General features: G+C 35.1%; 1 protein-coding gene across 1 annotated transcript; it reads left to right on the forward strand.

Annotated features, from left to right (window-relative positions):
- Positions 1–594: 594 nt before the first annotated feature.
- On the forward strand, positions 595–11173 carry LOC145228790 (ribosomal protein S6 kinase alpha-5-like). Its single transcript, XM_080093977.1, has 15 exons — positions 595–776; positions 839–910; positions 968–1101; positions 1473–1557; positions 1625–1740; positions 1860–1964; positions 2238–2425; positions 3263–3413; positions 4113–4277; positions 5634–5899; positions 6119–6212; positions 6918–7088; positions 7355–7615; positions 8446–8596; positions 9048–11173. Exons 1-15 carry the CDS (start codon positions 728–730, stop codon positions 9815–9817), a joined length of 2778 nt encoding a protein of 925 aa, XP_079950103.1. The 5' UTR covers positions 595–727; the 3' UTR covers positions 9818–11173.
- The last annotated feature ends 1800 nt before the right edge of the window (positions 11174–12973 follow it).

Here is a 12973-nt window from a genome sequence, read left to right on the forward strand (position 1 = left end):
ATGCAGATCGACTGACAGTGTAGCTCCTGTGTATTTTGTGTGTGTGAATTTGTCCCCAAAAATATTTGCTAGTTGTCCACCTCTTGTTGTAAAATGTAAACAGCAGCAACGAAAAGAGGAACTTCTGGCCGTTCTATAGCTATGATTATTTTACAAGCGGCACTACCCTATTAACAGTATGTTACCTTGTAACTAATAAAATTTTGAATGTTTATATTTGCCTAATGCAGTAGTCGGCAATTTAGGTGTTTTTATTGATGAATATTTGTAGATTTTTGAAGGCCAGTCTGTGATAAAATTCTACTTTCAAAAGCGGTCCGCAGTGCAAAAAAGGTTGCCGACCCCTGGCGGCCTGGCCTAATGTATTGCTGGTGCTGCGCTTTAGCACAGTATTTCAGTCTTAATCTAAACCTCCAAATTTGCACCAATTTTTGGGTCAATTTGTTTTTTGTTTACAAATACTTTAGTGCAGACTGCAGTGAATGTTTTTACATTAGGGTGCACTTATACAACAACCAAAACTTTGATAGTCTGCCATTGAGGTAGTGTGTAAAAATTTTTGGTATTTTTAATTTGATATTTTTTACCTACTTTTTAACAAGAGGTTGATTTCTCTTTAGGTCATTGACTTTGGTAGGCATAAAATGGTTAGAAAGATACCATAAACAAATCACAACATTTTTGTAATTTTAAGTTTATTTTCCTTGGGTTCACATTTTCGTTGGAAATGGCATCAGTCTGCAAACCATTTGAAGTTGTCCACCCAGTTACAGATGGTATGTTTGACTTGCAAAACTTTATGATATTTTTTCATGCTAACAAGTGTTATTTTTTCCAGCTAATTTGACTGGACACATTGAAAAGGTTGGTCTGGAAAGTTTTGAACTGCTGAAAGTTCTCGGCACAGGAGGTATGTTCCTGGTTAATTTGTTTTTTACAAAATTTATAAGTCCTGTGTTTTTTGTAGCGTATGGCAAAGTGTTTTTAGTGCGCAAAGTTTGTGGCCATGACCAGGGACAACTTTATGCCATGAAAGTGCTAAAAAAGGCATCGATTATTACTAAGCCCAAAACTGCAGAACACACAATGACAGAGAGACAGGTAATAAAACTTTATTTTTGAATTTTTTGTTTTAAATTTGTTGATGATTGTTGCATTAACTGACTTCTGAGCATTTATCATTTTTATTAGTAGCATCTAATAGTGTTTCAAAAAGTGTAACAATTAACACTCACAGCTACAGCCTATATCCCCTGTTGAAGTGGCCGGGATATTGAAATTTTGGTTTGTCGTAGTAAAATTTTTAGAAGTGCAAAAAATGATTTCTCAATATGCACGGCAACAACACTTTAATTTTATTTTCAGCCTTCCAGCACATTATGCCTGACAGCAACAGTTTATTCACATTAATTATATGTTTAATGCAAACCTAATGCAAAATAATTGCCTAAAAACTGATTGTTTTTAAACAGGTTCTAGAAGCTGTTCGACAATCACCTTTCCTTGTAACACTTCACTATGCATTTCAAACCAATTCACGGTTACATCTAATTCTTGGTAAGCAACATTTTCTTTTCAAACTAAATAAATCCTGTCAATAAAGTAATCACTTTCATGTTTCTAGACTATGTCAATGGTGGAGAACTTTTCACTCATCTCAATATCAGGGAAAAGTTTACTGAAAAAGAAGTTTGTCTTTTCAGTGCTGAAATTCTCCTGGCACTGGAACATTTGCATAATGTAAGTTTTAGTTGGTGTTTATATGTATGATGCGTAAAAATTTGATATAAAACATAGCAAAAATCTCTCAAAACTGGAAAAAACAAAAAGGCCTTTAAAGCAATTGTACTGTTTTTCAGCTGGGCATTATTTATCGGGACATCAAACTTGAAAACATTCTCTTGGACTCTGATGGACACATTGTTCTGACTGATTTTGGATTGAGTAAAGAGTTTTTAAATGATGTAAGCATGCAATGTTATCCTTCTTTTTTGTTTTATTTGTTTCTTAGTGTTGTAAAAAATAAAGTTTATGCTGTTAAACCTTTTTCTAATGACCTACCATCTAATTTGTCTTGTTTTCAATTGTTTTACCTGTAAACAGTTTTAATATATATATATTGTGGATTTATGTATTGGGTTATGGATTATAAGACCATTTTTTAAAAGGTATATGTGTGTGTATCATAAAATTTTCAGTCTAAATGAACCACAACAAAAAGTATGTTATTTCTATAGGATGATAGGGCGTATTCATTCTGTGGGACAATTGAGTACATGGCACCAGAAGTTATCAAAAGCAATGGAGCCGGCCATGACCGAGGTGTTGACTTTTGGAGTCTTGGTGTGTTAATGTACGAGCTTTTGACAGGGGCATCACCTTTCACTGTAGAAGGAGAAAAGAACACACAGACCGAAGTGTCAAAGTGAGTACACATTTTTGAATTTGTTTATGAATACACATTATTATTGTGTAAATGTAAATAACGGACCAATATACTAAGTGTTGTTTGTTGAAGTTTTTATGTTTTTATACCACAAGGGGATTGACAAATATATACTTGATTTGATGTGCAATTTAGTAGGAAAGTTAATGTAATTACGGTTTTAGGTAATCATAAAACAAAAATTTCAAATAAATATGTGACAAACTCCATTTTTAAATTATTAAAGGTTCTAAGTTTTCCAGATAGCCAACCTCTGTAAACTGAGCGATATAAGTTAGTACAAAAAGTTCAGAACTGATGATTATTATTGAGTTTAACGTTGATTGGTGTCTTAATCAATAGGAAATTGATACAATGCCTTGAGGAGATAATGAATTAGCCCAGTCATTTTTATAGCCAACTGGGCCCAAATCCTGTAATTTGTTGAGTTGTTTCCACGTCATTGCTTGTTCATTACACTGTCAGCCAACTGACAGTTGCCAAACTAGTTAATTTTCCTTTCTCATTAATGATTTTTGTAACACTGTATGGTTAAAGTTATTTTGCACCTTAAACTATTGGTAACATGTGAACAAACATTGTGGCACAATAGTTTCTTATCATGCTGTTGTGTTGTTAATTGCTTGGAGGACTTGTTAAAATTGTTTGTAAATGTTAAGAATATGATTCATCGATTTTTTTTAGTTTCATGCCATTGTGACAAATGTGGTATCACTTTAATACACTTCAAAGTATCTGTGTTTCATAAATAAATAATATATATATATTTGCCCACAAATTTGTTTACCAAATTTAATTTTTGAACTTAATTTTTAGACGAATACTGTACAAGCAAGCTCCAGTACCGCACAACATTTCACAAACTGCTTTGGATATTATCTTTAAACTCTTGGATAAAAACCCGAAGAAGCGACTTGGTTGCGGTTATGATGGGATTGATGAGATTAAAAACCACCGATTTTTTAAGGTGAGGTGTTGTTCATTTGAACCGTTCTTTTTTGCATTTGTGTATGCTGTAAACCATACATTTATTTTAATTCCAATATATTTCTTAAAGAAAAGTAAAAACTGCATGTTCACACTTATGTAATTGTACTGATTTTTTTTTATAAAATTTGCCCCAAACATGGAAATTACTGTGAATGTTTACTTCATATATTTAAGTTATTCTGTGAAATTTTGTTTATTGATTATGTGAAGAAAGCAGTTTACAATATGTTTGTTTTGTTTTTTTAAATAGTTTTTTATTAATTCTTGCACCTCAAAAAATCAATGTTCCTTTGTTTTAACAAATGATGTTGTGTTAATATATTTTACAAACATATGTGTGGGTCTTTTGTTTGACAACACACAGGTTGTCTGGTTGAGATATTATGAATAGGGGAAGTATTGTGTGATTAAACACATGGGCAGGAAGGATAGGAAACATATAATACATGTGAGAGTTAGGCATCATAGTAAAGTCACAATAACCAAACAAGCACCTCAACATGAACCCCACTTGGCACACCTGGGTGAAAAACTGACTACATTGTTAAAGTTATTCAATAACACAGCAATCAGAAGAATTGCGATTTCTGGTACAAAATCTTTTAGTACATCACAATGTACATTTGAGTACTTTTTACTAATCTTACATTAATTTTGATATTTTACTGCTTCACAGGACCTTGACTGGAAACAAGTGGCCAGGAAAAGTGTTTCTGCCCCTTTTAAACCAGCAATATCAAGTGACATGGACACAAGCAACTTTGCAGAGGAGTTTACATTGATGCCTGCTGATTATTCACCAGCTGCAACTCCTGCTGCGAATGTTTCTTGTCCTTTTAAGGTATATTATGTTTGTAAAAAAAATTGGCAAAATTTGTAAAACACACTTGATTTGTAAAACATGCCTGGGGGCTATTCTGTATGTGCAGCAGAACATGTCTGTTTAATCTACTCGAAGTATAATATTGGCTTCTAAATGTAACACTGACATTTAATATTGTGGTACTTGTTGTCTGTGGCCTGTTTGTTTTTGTTACAGTTACATTAAAACTACCAACCTCATGATAACAGAAGTAAACTGTTGTACCAAAGCATTTCATGGTGAGCTTTAGGTGCTGGTTTTAGGGGGAAAATACATTTGTCCAGCTGTAGTATAATGTTTAGGACCATTAATATTGATTTAATGCACCCAGATAACCTGGCTGTCATTCAACAAACCACCCAAAATTATTTCCTGTCCTACCAGGCACTATCAGGATGTTTAGTTTCCTCCTTGCACATATCAATCATAATAATCAAGTGTCAATATTTTTAAAACAATGTTCAAAAACATTCTTGTATGGAACATTTAACAATTTGCTCCATCATAAATACGTATGTACATGTACTGTTAATTTTGTTGACACTGTGAAATGGATGACTAGATTGTAGACACCCTTTTAAATTAATGTGTGTCTGGTCCAACGTGATGACTAATTGATTCTGAAGGGGATGTACTATTATATACTGTGCATTAAACATTGGCACAGGCGTCTAAAGGTGACTCCGCGTTGTTGTTTACAGCTAGTGACCCTGTTTGCACTACAGCTACTTTGGCAAAAAAGGCTATTTTTAAAAGTCATTTTTATTACAAACTTATGCTCAAGGATTGGTATGGTATTTGACACCTTTTGATCAGTTTTTTGTGTGTGCCTATGTCCAATTAATTTTGTGAATATTTAATGATGGTTGGTATCTGTCAGCAAATGCTGCGTAGCTACTTTGATGACATACTTATGACAACCAGCATCTCATAGTTTCCTGCCAGTTGCCAACACAATAACAAATCAATGTGTGACACATTTATGTTGTTTTATGTGGAGTGGTATGGTGTCATACATGTACAAGTTGAAAAAAAAACATGGTTTAATGATTTTACATTTGTTTTTTAAGAGATAAACTGTGTTTACATCAACAAAAACTTGGTTGAGAAGAACAGGAATTTATTTGTTATGTTTATCCTGTTTCATAAACAAATAAACTTAATGTAATTTTAGGTAAAATAAGTCGTTGTGCATGTTTTAGTTTTTTTGCATTTAAAACTTGGTGCAATAATTATGATTAAATAACCCAATGAAAGATATTTATTGCTTAGTTGGCTATAATGTAGTGAACACCACAGTACCACCTTCTTAAACTTTTCTTACTATTGTTTTAGGGTTATTCTTTTGTTTCACCGTCGATCGTGTTTGGTCGTCAAAATGTACTCAGTGATGACATTCTGAGGCCTCAAAAGAACTCAGGCCGACCGTCACCAGGTTACCTGCGTAAAGTTGCGCATGAAGCAACAGACAACGAATTCTTCAACTTGTTCACTCTTGATCTTGGTGGGATACCTCTTGGTGATGGAAGCTTTTCTGTTTGCCGAAAATGTGTTGAGAAGTCAAGTGGGAAAGAGTTTGCTGTGAAGATTGTTAGCAGAAGGTATGTCATGTCCTGGGATTTAGATTAAATTCAAAAGTCTTGTTATTGTTTTCAAAGTCATGTTATTGTTATACTGTGTGAAAATCTTCTTGATGTTGGACCAGGAATCAATACATCTTTTTCTTTGACTTACTGTTTAGCTAATGTTAGAATTATTGGCATGTTCTCAAAGTTGATGTCTGGCCTAATTAAGAAAACATGCATATGTCTTTATCACAGGTGGGAAATTCAAACCAGACATGAACTAACCTCACTTTCCCAATGTCAAGGTCACCCAAACATTGTTAAACTTCACAGTGTTTACCATGACAAGGTTGGTTTTATGTTATTGTGTTGAATAATATCCAAGTATGTGATATTATTGGCAGAACCTTAAAAGGGTAATTAAAACATAGTTTCTGAGTTTAATCTTTCCTGTAGTGATAAAAACTTAGGCCAACTAGCAACATAGCAAGAACTTTGCTGTATCCTAAGTGCAAAACATTACTGGGAAAAGAGAAAGGTTCCAGGAAATCACTCCCTGTGGTTTGTTCGCATTTGTCATGCTTTGGTGATTTCCCATTGCACCAGACATCTCTGCGAGGGACTTACCCCATAATCTTTTGTAGGTGTTGTTTTTCTTAGTGTTGCAATATTTGGGTCAGATTTGTGACAAGATTCAGTAGTCTTTTTACATTTGAACTCAAATAGATCAAATAAAGGATTTATTTTTCTCCTTCTTAAATGTGCAGTTAGTCACAGGCATAGTGGGAAATGTTTATTACAAAAATAGATTACCATGTCAGTTTGATCACTGCAAAACTTTTCTTTCTTGGTGTATAATGTTTGACAATCAATGCCATTCCTAAAGCAGTTGTTTTGAAACTAAAAACTAATACAAGCCATAAATTATGGGCTTCCTTTGTTATAATCATTTGGTGTTGTAAATTGCAATCACATAAATTCTTTTGCAAAAGTAACATATTATTATCCCCTTGAGTTTATGTATTTTTTACTTGATTTTTTTTATATATTTCAGCATCACACATTCATTGTTCTGGAACTTTTACAAGGTGGTGAACTTTTATCAATGATCCGAAAGAGGTCAAATTTCACTGAAGCGGAAGCAAGCATCATACTTAAACAGATTGTTTCAGCTGTGGCTTTTATGCATTCAAAGTCAGTTGTACACCGAGACTTAAAACCCGAGGTGGGCAAAAATAGTTTTTTTTTATTGTAAAAAGGGAAAATTGTATGTTGTTATCAAATGAGATTGGCTAAATTTGTGACAACCAGCATGTGTAACAACTTATAGATTAATTGTTAGTTTTTTAGTTTTTTTTAGTTTGTAAGCTAAACAGCGAGTTCTTAACTCAATGATGTATATTTTTTGATATATACCAAGCTATTTTCTTTGCTCAGCCCATGCCTACTGTGTGATGAAACACAAGTATAAAACAAGATCAATTATTTCAGAATATTATATTTGTTCATCCAAGAGAAGAAAATAACAATGACATGACTGATGTGAGCCAACTTCATCTCAAAATTATTGACTTTGGCTTTGCAAGGACCAAAGTTGTGAACACAGCTGGGGTGGGAATGTCCCTAAAAACCCCAGTTTTTACCCTGCAGTATGCAGCACCGGAGGTTTTGGATACTTCAAATTTTGCTGGAGGTGGAAGTGGTGTGGGATATGATGAGTCATGTGATCTGTGGAGTATCGGTGTTATATTGGTTAGTAAATATATTTTCAACATTCGAGAAACAAAAGACAGATAATGTTTTGGTTTGAATTTTATTTAAAAACAAAGCTTGTGATATCTGCTCATACAATATTTAAAACTGGTACTTCAACTAAGATTTTGATGTCAGTTATTTTTTATGTCATAAAAACTTTGCTTATACCATATGGTTTGAAGATTTACAACATTTGATACCATTTGTTGTATGGTACATAAACAGCTGCTTCTAGTTTAAATAGATATACAGCATTTTGTATGTGGTGTGTAAATCTAATCATTTAGGCCCTAAATTTTAGGGAATGAGACAGGGTTGTGGAGTTGGTTAAAATATTTCCTGCTTCATTCTGTAACTTTGACTAGACCCAAAAAATTATACTCAACCAAGAGTCCAACCAAAAACAACCTTTATGTTGCTCCTGCACAATATATTTCTTCTTTTTTTAACAAAATTGACAGGAAAGAATTATTAAAATATCTTGACTCTGACTTCACATTATTTAAATCAGCCACTTCACCTAAAAAGTGCCACTTCACAACCCTGGTTGTAGACTTGCAGAGGAAAGTGTTCGTATGAGTAGTACAACATTAACCTTTTTGACCATCATATTTAGATGTAGAGGTGTTCTGTTTAGTGATCGGTAACGCAATCAGGGTGCACTCTATTAAAATGCATACTTTTGGATAAAATAGTCATGTTCTTGTAAAAAAAGGATGTGGTCACCACTCACTGTTTATTTGAAAGTTCTCTTGCCAATTGGGTGTCACATGCCAATTAGGCGTTAGCATGCTTTTCAACACCATTTCATTTTGTTGTGTCATCAGTATGCCATGCTTTCTGGGGAAGTCCCTTTTGTGAGAAATGGAAAGAGCCTTGGAGCTTCAGAGATCATGTGCCGCATTAAAAAAGGAGAATTCAGTTTTGATTCTGCATCTTGGCAGAATGTATCAGAAGAAGCAAGACAACTTGTGCATGGTACAACATTATATCTATTTTTCTATTCGTATATAATAAATGTTCAACTTTGTATGAAATATAATAGAATTGTCGTTGCCATACGTCTCATATTAAATAGTACATTAAATAAAATCATATATTACCATTCAAAATTATGACTGATCTGGTATACCAGTTTGTTTCTATGTTTAATGGTGAAAATAACGGCCCAAATAGACGTAAAAAGCGACATGCTTTATTGTTCAAACGTTTCGGCAAATGCTCATGCCATCATCAGTGATCATCTTCATTGCAATACCGTAATGGTTGCCTATGTACTTTGGAACACTATATGCCGAAACGTTTGAACAATAAAGCATGTCGCTTTTTACGCCTATTTGGGCCGTTATTTTCACCATTAAACTTATGAACAGATCCGTATATAGTGTTCCAAAGTTTGTTTCTCTTATAACAACATTTTTCATGGCAGGTTTACTGACTGTTGACCCCAAAGAACGGCTTAAAATTAAAGACCTCATCAACAACCCATGGGTCCAAGGTGCATGTGCCCCAACCACTCCCCTTCTGAGCCCCTGCAAGCTTTCACCAGGCCCCCGTCTCCCCACTTCGTTTAATGCCACTCTCAAAGCTTTTCACATGGCCACCAAGGAAGGCTTCCAGCTATCTGCTGTCACCAACGCACCACTGGCCCAACGCCGAAACCGAAAAAGAACCAGAAAGCGAAGCGCAAGCACCGGATCCGACACTAGAAGCAGCAGCGGATCGAGCGAAAGCGTTGTGACGTCGTCGGTTGTGACATCATCTGAAACGACCTCATCAGGCTCGACGCCTGTAACCACGCCGACGGTGGAGCTTGCAGAAGTAGTCCTTCCCGCCGGTCCTTCCTCTCCTGATGCTAAGCGACCATGCTACTCAATATCAGAGGATGATCGATGTATGCATCGCGACACTGTGGTGGTATTTAACAGTCCCCTCGATAGCAGCCAGTACTCTGCATTGAGTGCGTACTCCCGTAACGACGAAAGTCAACGTTGCTCGAGCGATTTGGATTCATCGGACAGTGTGGCTACGAGTTTGTCATCGCGAGAGCCGTCGTCGTCGATCGGTGGCGAATCAGGTTACAGAACTTTTGGTGAATCCGATTCGAGTCCAACCTTCCCTGGTGTGAAGTCGAACGACGAGGCCACGTCATCGGGTAACTTCCATCGTCCTGATGTAAGCGTGATTAAAATGGCCTAGTCTTGCAAGCCACAGCCAGTTTTCGCCATTCCACGGCCCACAAAGCCAAAATTTAAGTTAACAACAGAATTATTGCTCTTTAACTTTAAATGCAGTACTTTTGCTCTTTTATCGCATTTTTCCTGTCATGTACTTGTCCTACCGTAAATGATAGTATGATTGTACATTATTCTCTGCTGTTCTCCTCGCTAGGCAGTTTGCTTGTGTGATGGACTGTACTTTGCTTGGAGTTTCATGAAAATTTGTAATTTCCACAAGATGTCGCTGCGGACTCGATTTCTTAAAAGATTTTTGCTTTTTCAAAACTTTGCCGTTTAGTTAAGGGCTCAGTTACTAAATTTTTTTCGCGAATTTACATCTGAAATTCACAAAAATCGTTTATCCACAGAAAAGGCAACTGTTTCCAATGTGCATTAGATTCACAAAAAGGATTTTAGTAGGTCCTTATTAATTTTCAGAAATCCTTTTTTTAACTAATATGTTTGTGTTATATATAATTGCCTTTCAACATCAACATACATCACTTCAAGCCATTTTCCTATGCATTGTATGCTTATCATGCTGCATACCCCTTATTCACACGGATTATCGACTTCCTCGCAAGCAGTGTTACACTATTAATCAGCGCCTTTTTGCATCTTCTGATATGTCTCTTATTATTTTATACCCATAAACGTTATGATGTTTTCGTTTGCACAGATTGGAAAAATGTATGGCGTAGTTTCCTAGCAATTTTCGTAACTAAGACTGTCGCGGAGCTCCTATTGGGTTAGCACAGTAGATCAATTGTAACAGCTTCCACTGAATGTGCAGATTTTATATGTGAAAATTTGTAGAAATACTCAATTTTACTCGCTTTTTAAATCAGATGGTTTGGCTATTTACTACGGGAATCAAGATGGTGGACCTCTCGGCCACAATTTCTGCCAGTGTTATTCCACTGCGTTTCAAGTGACCCGCGTGTGTTTTGTTTTCATATTTTTGACATCTTAGTGAAGTTGCCGCATTTTCCTTTTCTTCCGCGGTGTTTGTAGTCGAATCACTTTTTTAGAACCTGCGTTTAATGCCAACTAAAGATGGCCTGCTGGGATTTTTTTTACGACTTTACATGTATATCGAGTAAACTTAGTCTTAGGGTGTCGACTATTAATAGAAGCTGCCTTACCTTTCTACAAGGCTTGATTTTAGTCGAAATTATATTGTTTACTGGTAACGAACTGGTTTGGTAAAATGTGGTTCATAGAGTGTTGCTTTATGATTTTTATTTTATCGCTGTACTTGTTTGTGCAATTTGCGACATCGTTTTCACTCCCTTATGTTTCGTTGCATATTGAAAATATAGTTTCGTTGATTGGATTTTATGAAAGTACTGTGATTTATTTATAAGAAAAAATTCAGTGTTTCATACCGGAACGGAACGAAACGAAATAACGGTATTCGTTCTGAGCAAATTATTTATTTCGTTATTCCGTTCTGGACCGATATTTTTATTTCGTTCCGGTCTAACCGAAATAACTTTATAATGGTATTTTTCGGTATTTCGGTCTTAACAAAAGAACATTTCTTTGTGGTCTTTACAGCTATTAAACGAAAAAAGAAAGAAAGTTGCAACACACAAAAATTATTGTCGGTAGTTGTTACGTCACATAACATTTGTCAATGATGGTCAAACGAATGTAAATTGTAAGAGCTTAACGGCGCGAAATTTTCAGCAATTGTTTCATGTCAAATGTTCAGAACGAAATACCGGAATAAAAAATAACGGTATTTCGTTCCGTTCCGGTATTTTGAATTTTTTTGATTTCGGTATTTTAGCCAAAAATTATTTATTTCGTTGCGATATAACGTTCCGTTCCGTTCCGGTATGAAACACTGAGAAAAATAGTCAAAAAAAGCTGAGTTTCCTAAACAAAAAATTGTAGCGATTGCGTAAGAGCAAAGAATATATTTACGTGTGGTTGCAAAATCGAATAGCTTCTTCAGCATTAATGCAAAAAACTTAAAATAAAATTGTTTGTTTAAATATGTATTAAGGCCATTTACTTTTGTGAACTAAACTAACATGAAAGTTATGATTTCATCTCAAAACACCATTTACAAATAACACAAGGCGGAATGATTTCAAATGCTGCTATTTTTCCAAATACTGCCTTTTGATATCACTGTTGATTGAAATTTTTCGCATTTTTTAGATGACTTGGGCGATCAATTATTTTTTCGCCCATAACGGTTTTGTTGCTTGTCCGTGGGAAACTGTTTGGAAAAAAGATATGAAGTCCAAGCTAATCTGCCCCTGGCAAAGCTGAAAGACACTTTTAAGTAGCAATTGAGGTGTTCTTGAAATGTTGCCGAGAATACGAACAAAGAGCAAAAGTCTAAAGCTGCCTATGTGGCGTCTTAAAAGTTCTGAAGAGGTTTGCCGCATCTGCCGGGGCCACAATCTTTTCATTTTGTTTTCATTTGAGTCGTCATTCGTGCAGTAAATATTTATGAATATTTTTTTGTCAGCTGTGAGGAAGCGAAATAGAAGTTGTATTTATATCCTGGTGCCCCTTGCCGAATAGAAATGGCGTTTTTGTTCAGTCATGGTTCTTGTAATTGAAAACAGAAAATAATAATATTGTTAGACGCTATTTTAGTCTTTAAGTCAAAACGATGCTTTTGGTGTTGGTGACATGGCAAACATGGTCCATTTGTTCAACTACTGTGTTGGACAAAAAGTATGGTAAAACAGGAATCGACAATCTTTGAAGCGAGAATAGCCATACTTTAGAGAACCAATAAAGAATAATAGACCTACAATCGAAGTCGTAACAGTGAAAACTGTTGCGAAAAAAATTGAATCAGTTAGTTGCAAAGGCTTTTTTTAACTGTTAATAGCCCAAATATATTTATGTGGGTTGCTGTTTGTCGCCCCCTGTGGTGGACCAAAATAACAACTTAAGCGGACATTTTTTATCAAAGAAATCTGAAAGAACATTTCAATTTTATTTTTTACATTTTATTAACCCTTATTTTTAAAAGCGTTATAATTTCTGGAGTGTATCTTTTTTATTCTAAAATAATCCAACCACCAGCGACGGTCGACGAGGAAGTGTAGAAAACCTTCTGATACCAGGTTATTGTAAAATGATCCACGGTTTGCAAAGCAAATAT

The sequence above is a fragment of the Phallusia mammillata genome, chromosome 1, assembly GCF_965637545.1.
Source record: "Phallusia mammillata chromosome 1, kaPhaMamm4.hap1.1, whole genome shotgun sequence".
NCBI classification, from domain to species: Eukaryota; Metazoa; Chordata; class Ascidiacea; order Phlebobranchia; family Ascidiidae; genus Phallusia; species Phallusia mammillata.

What these genes read in the sequence shown, in the direction of transcription:
- LOC145228790 (XM_080093977.1), top strand. Translation starts at nt 728, where the DNA reads ATGGCATCAGTCTGCAAACCATTTGAAGTTGTCCACCCAGTTACAGAT. An exon ending in ATGTTTCTTGTCCTTTTAAG is followed by an intron (nt 4,278 to 5,633) that starts GTATATTATGTT and finishes CTATTGTTTTAG; the next exon opens with GGTTATTCTTTTGTTTCACC. An exon ending in GTGAAGATTGTTAGCAGAAG is followed by an intron (nt 5,900 to 6,118) that starts GTATGTCATGTC and finishes TCTTTATCACAG; the next exon opens with GTGGGAAATTCAAACCAGAC.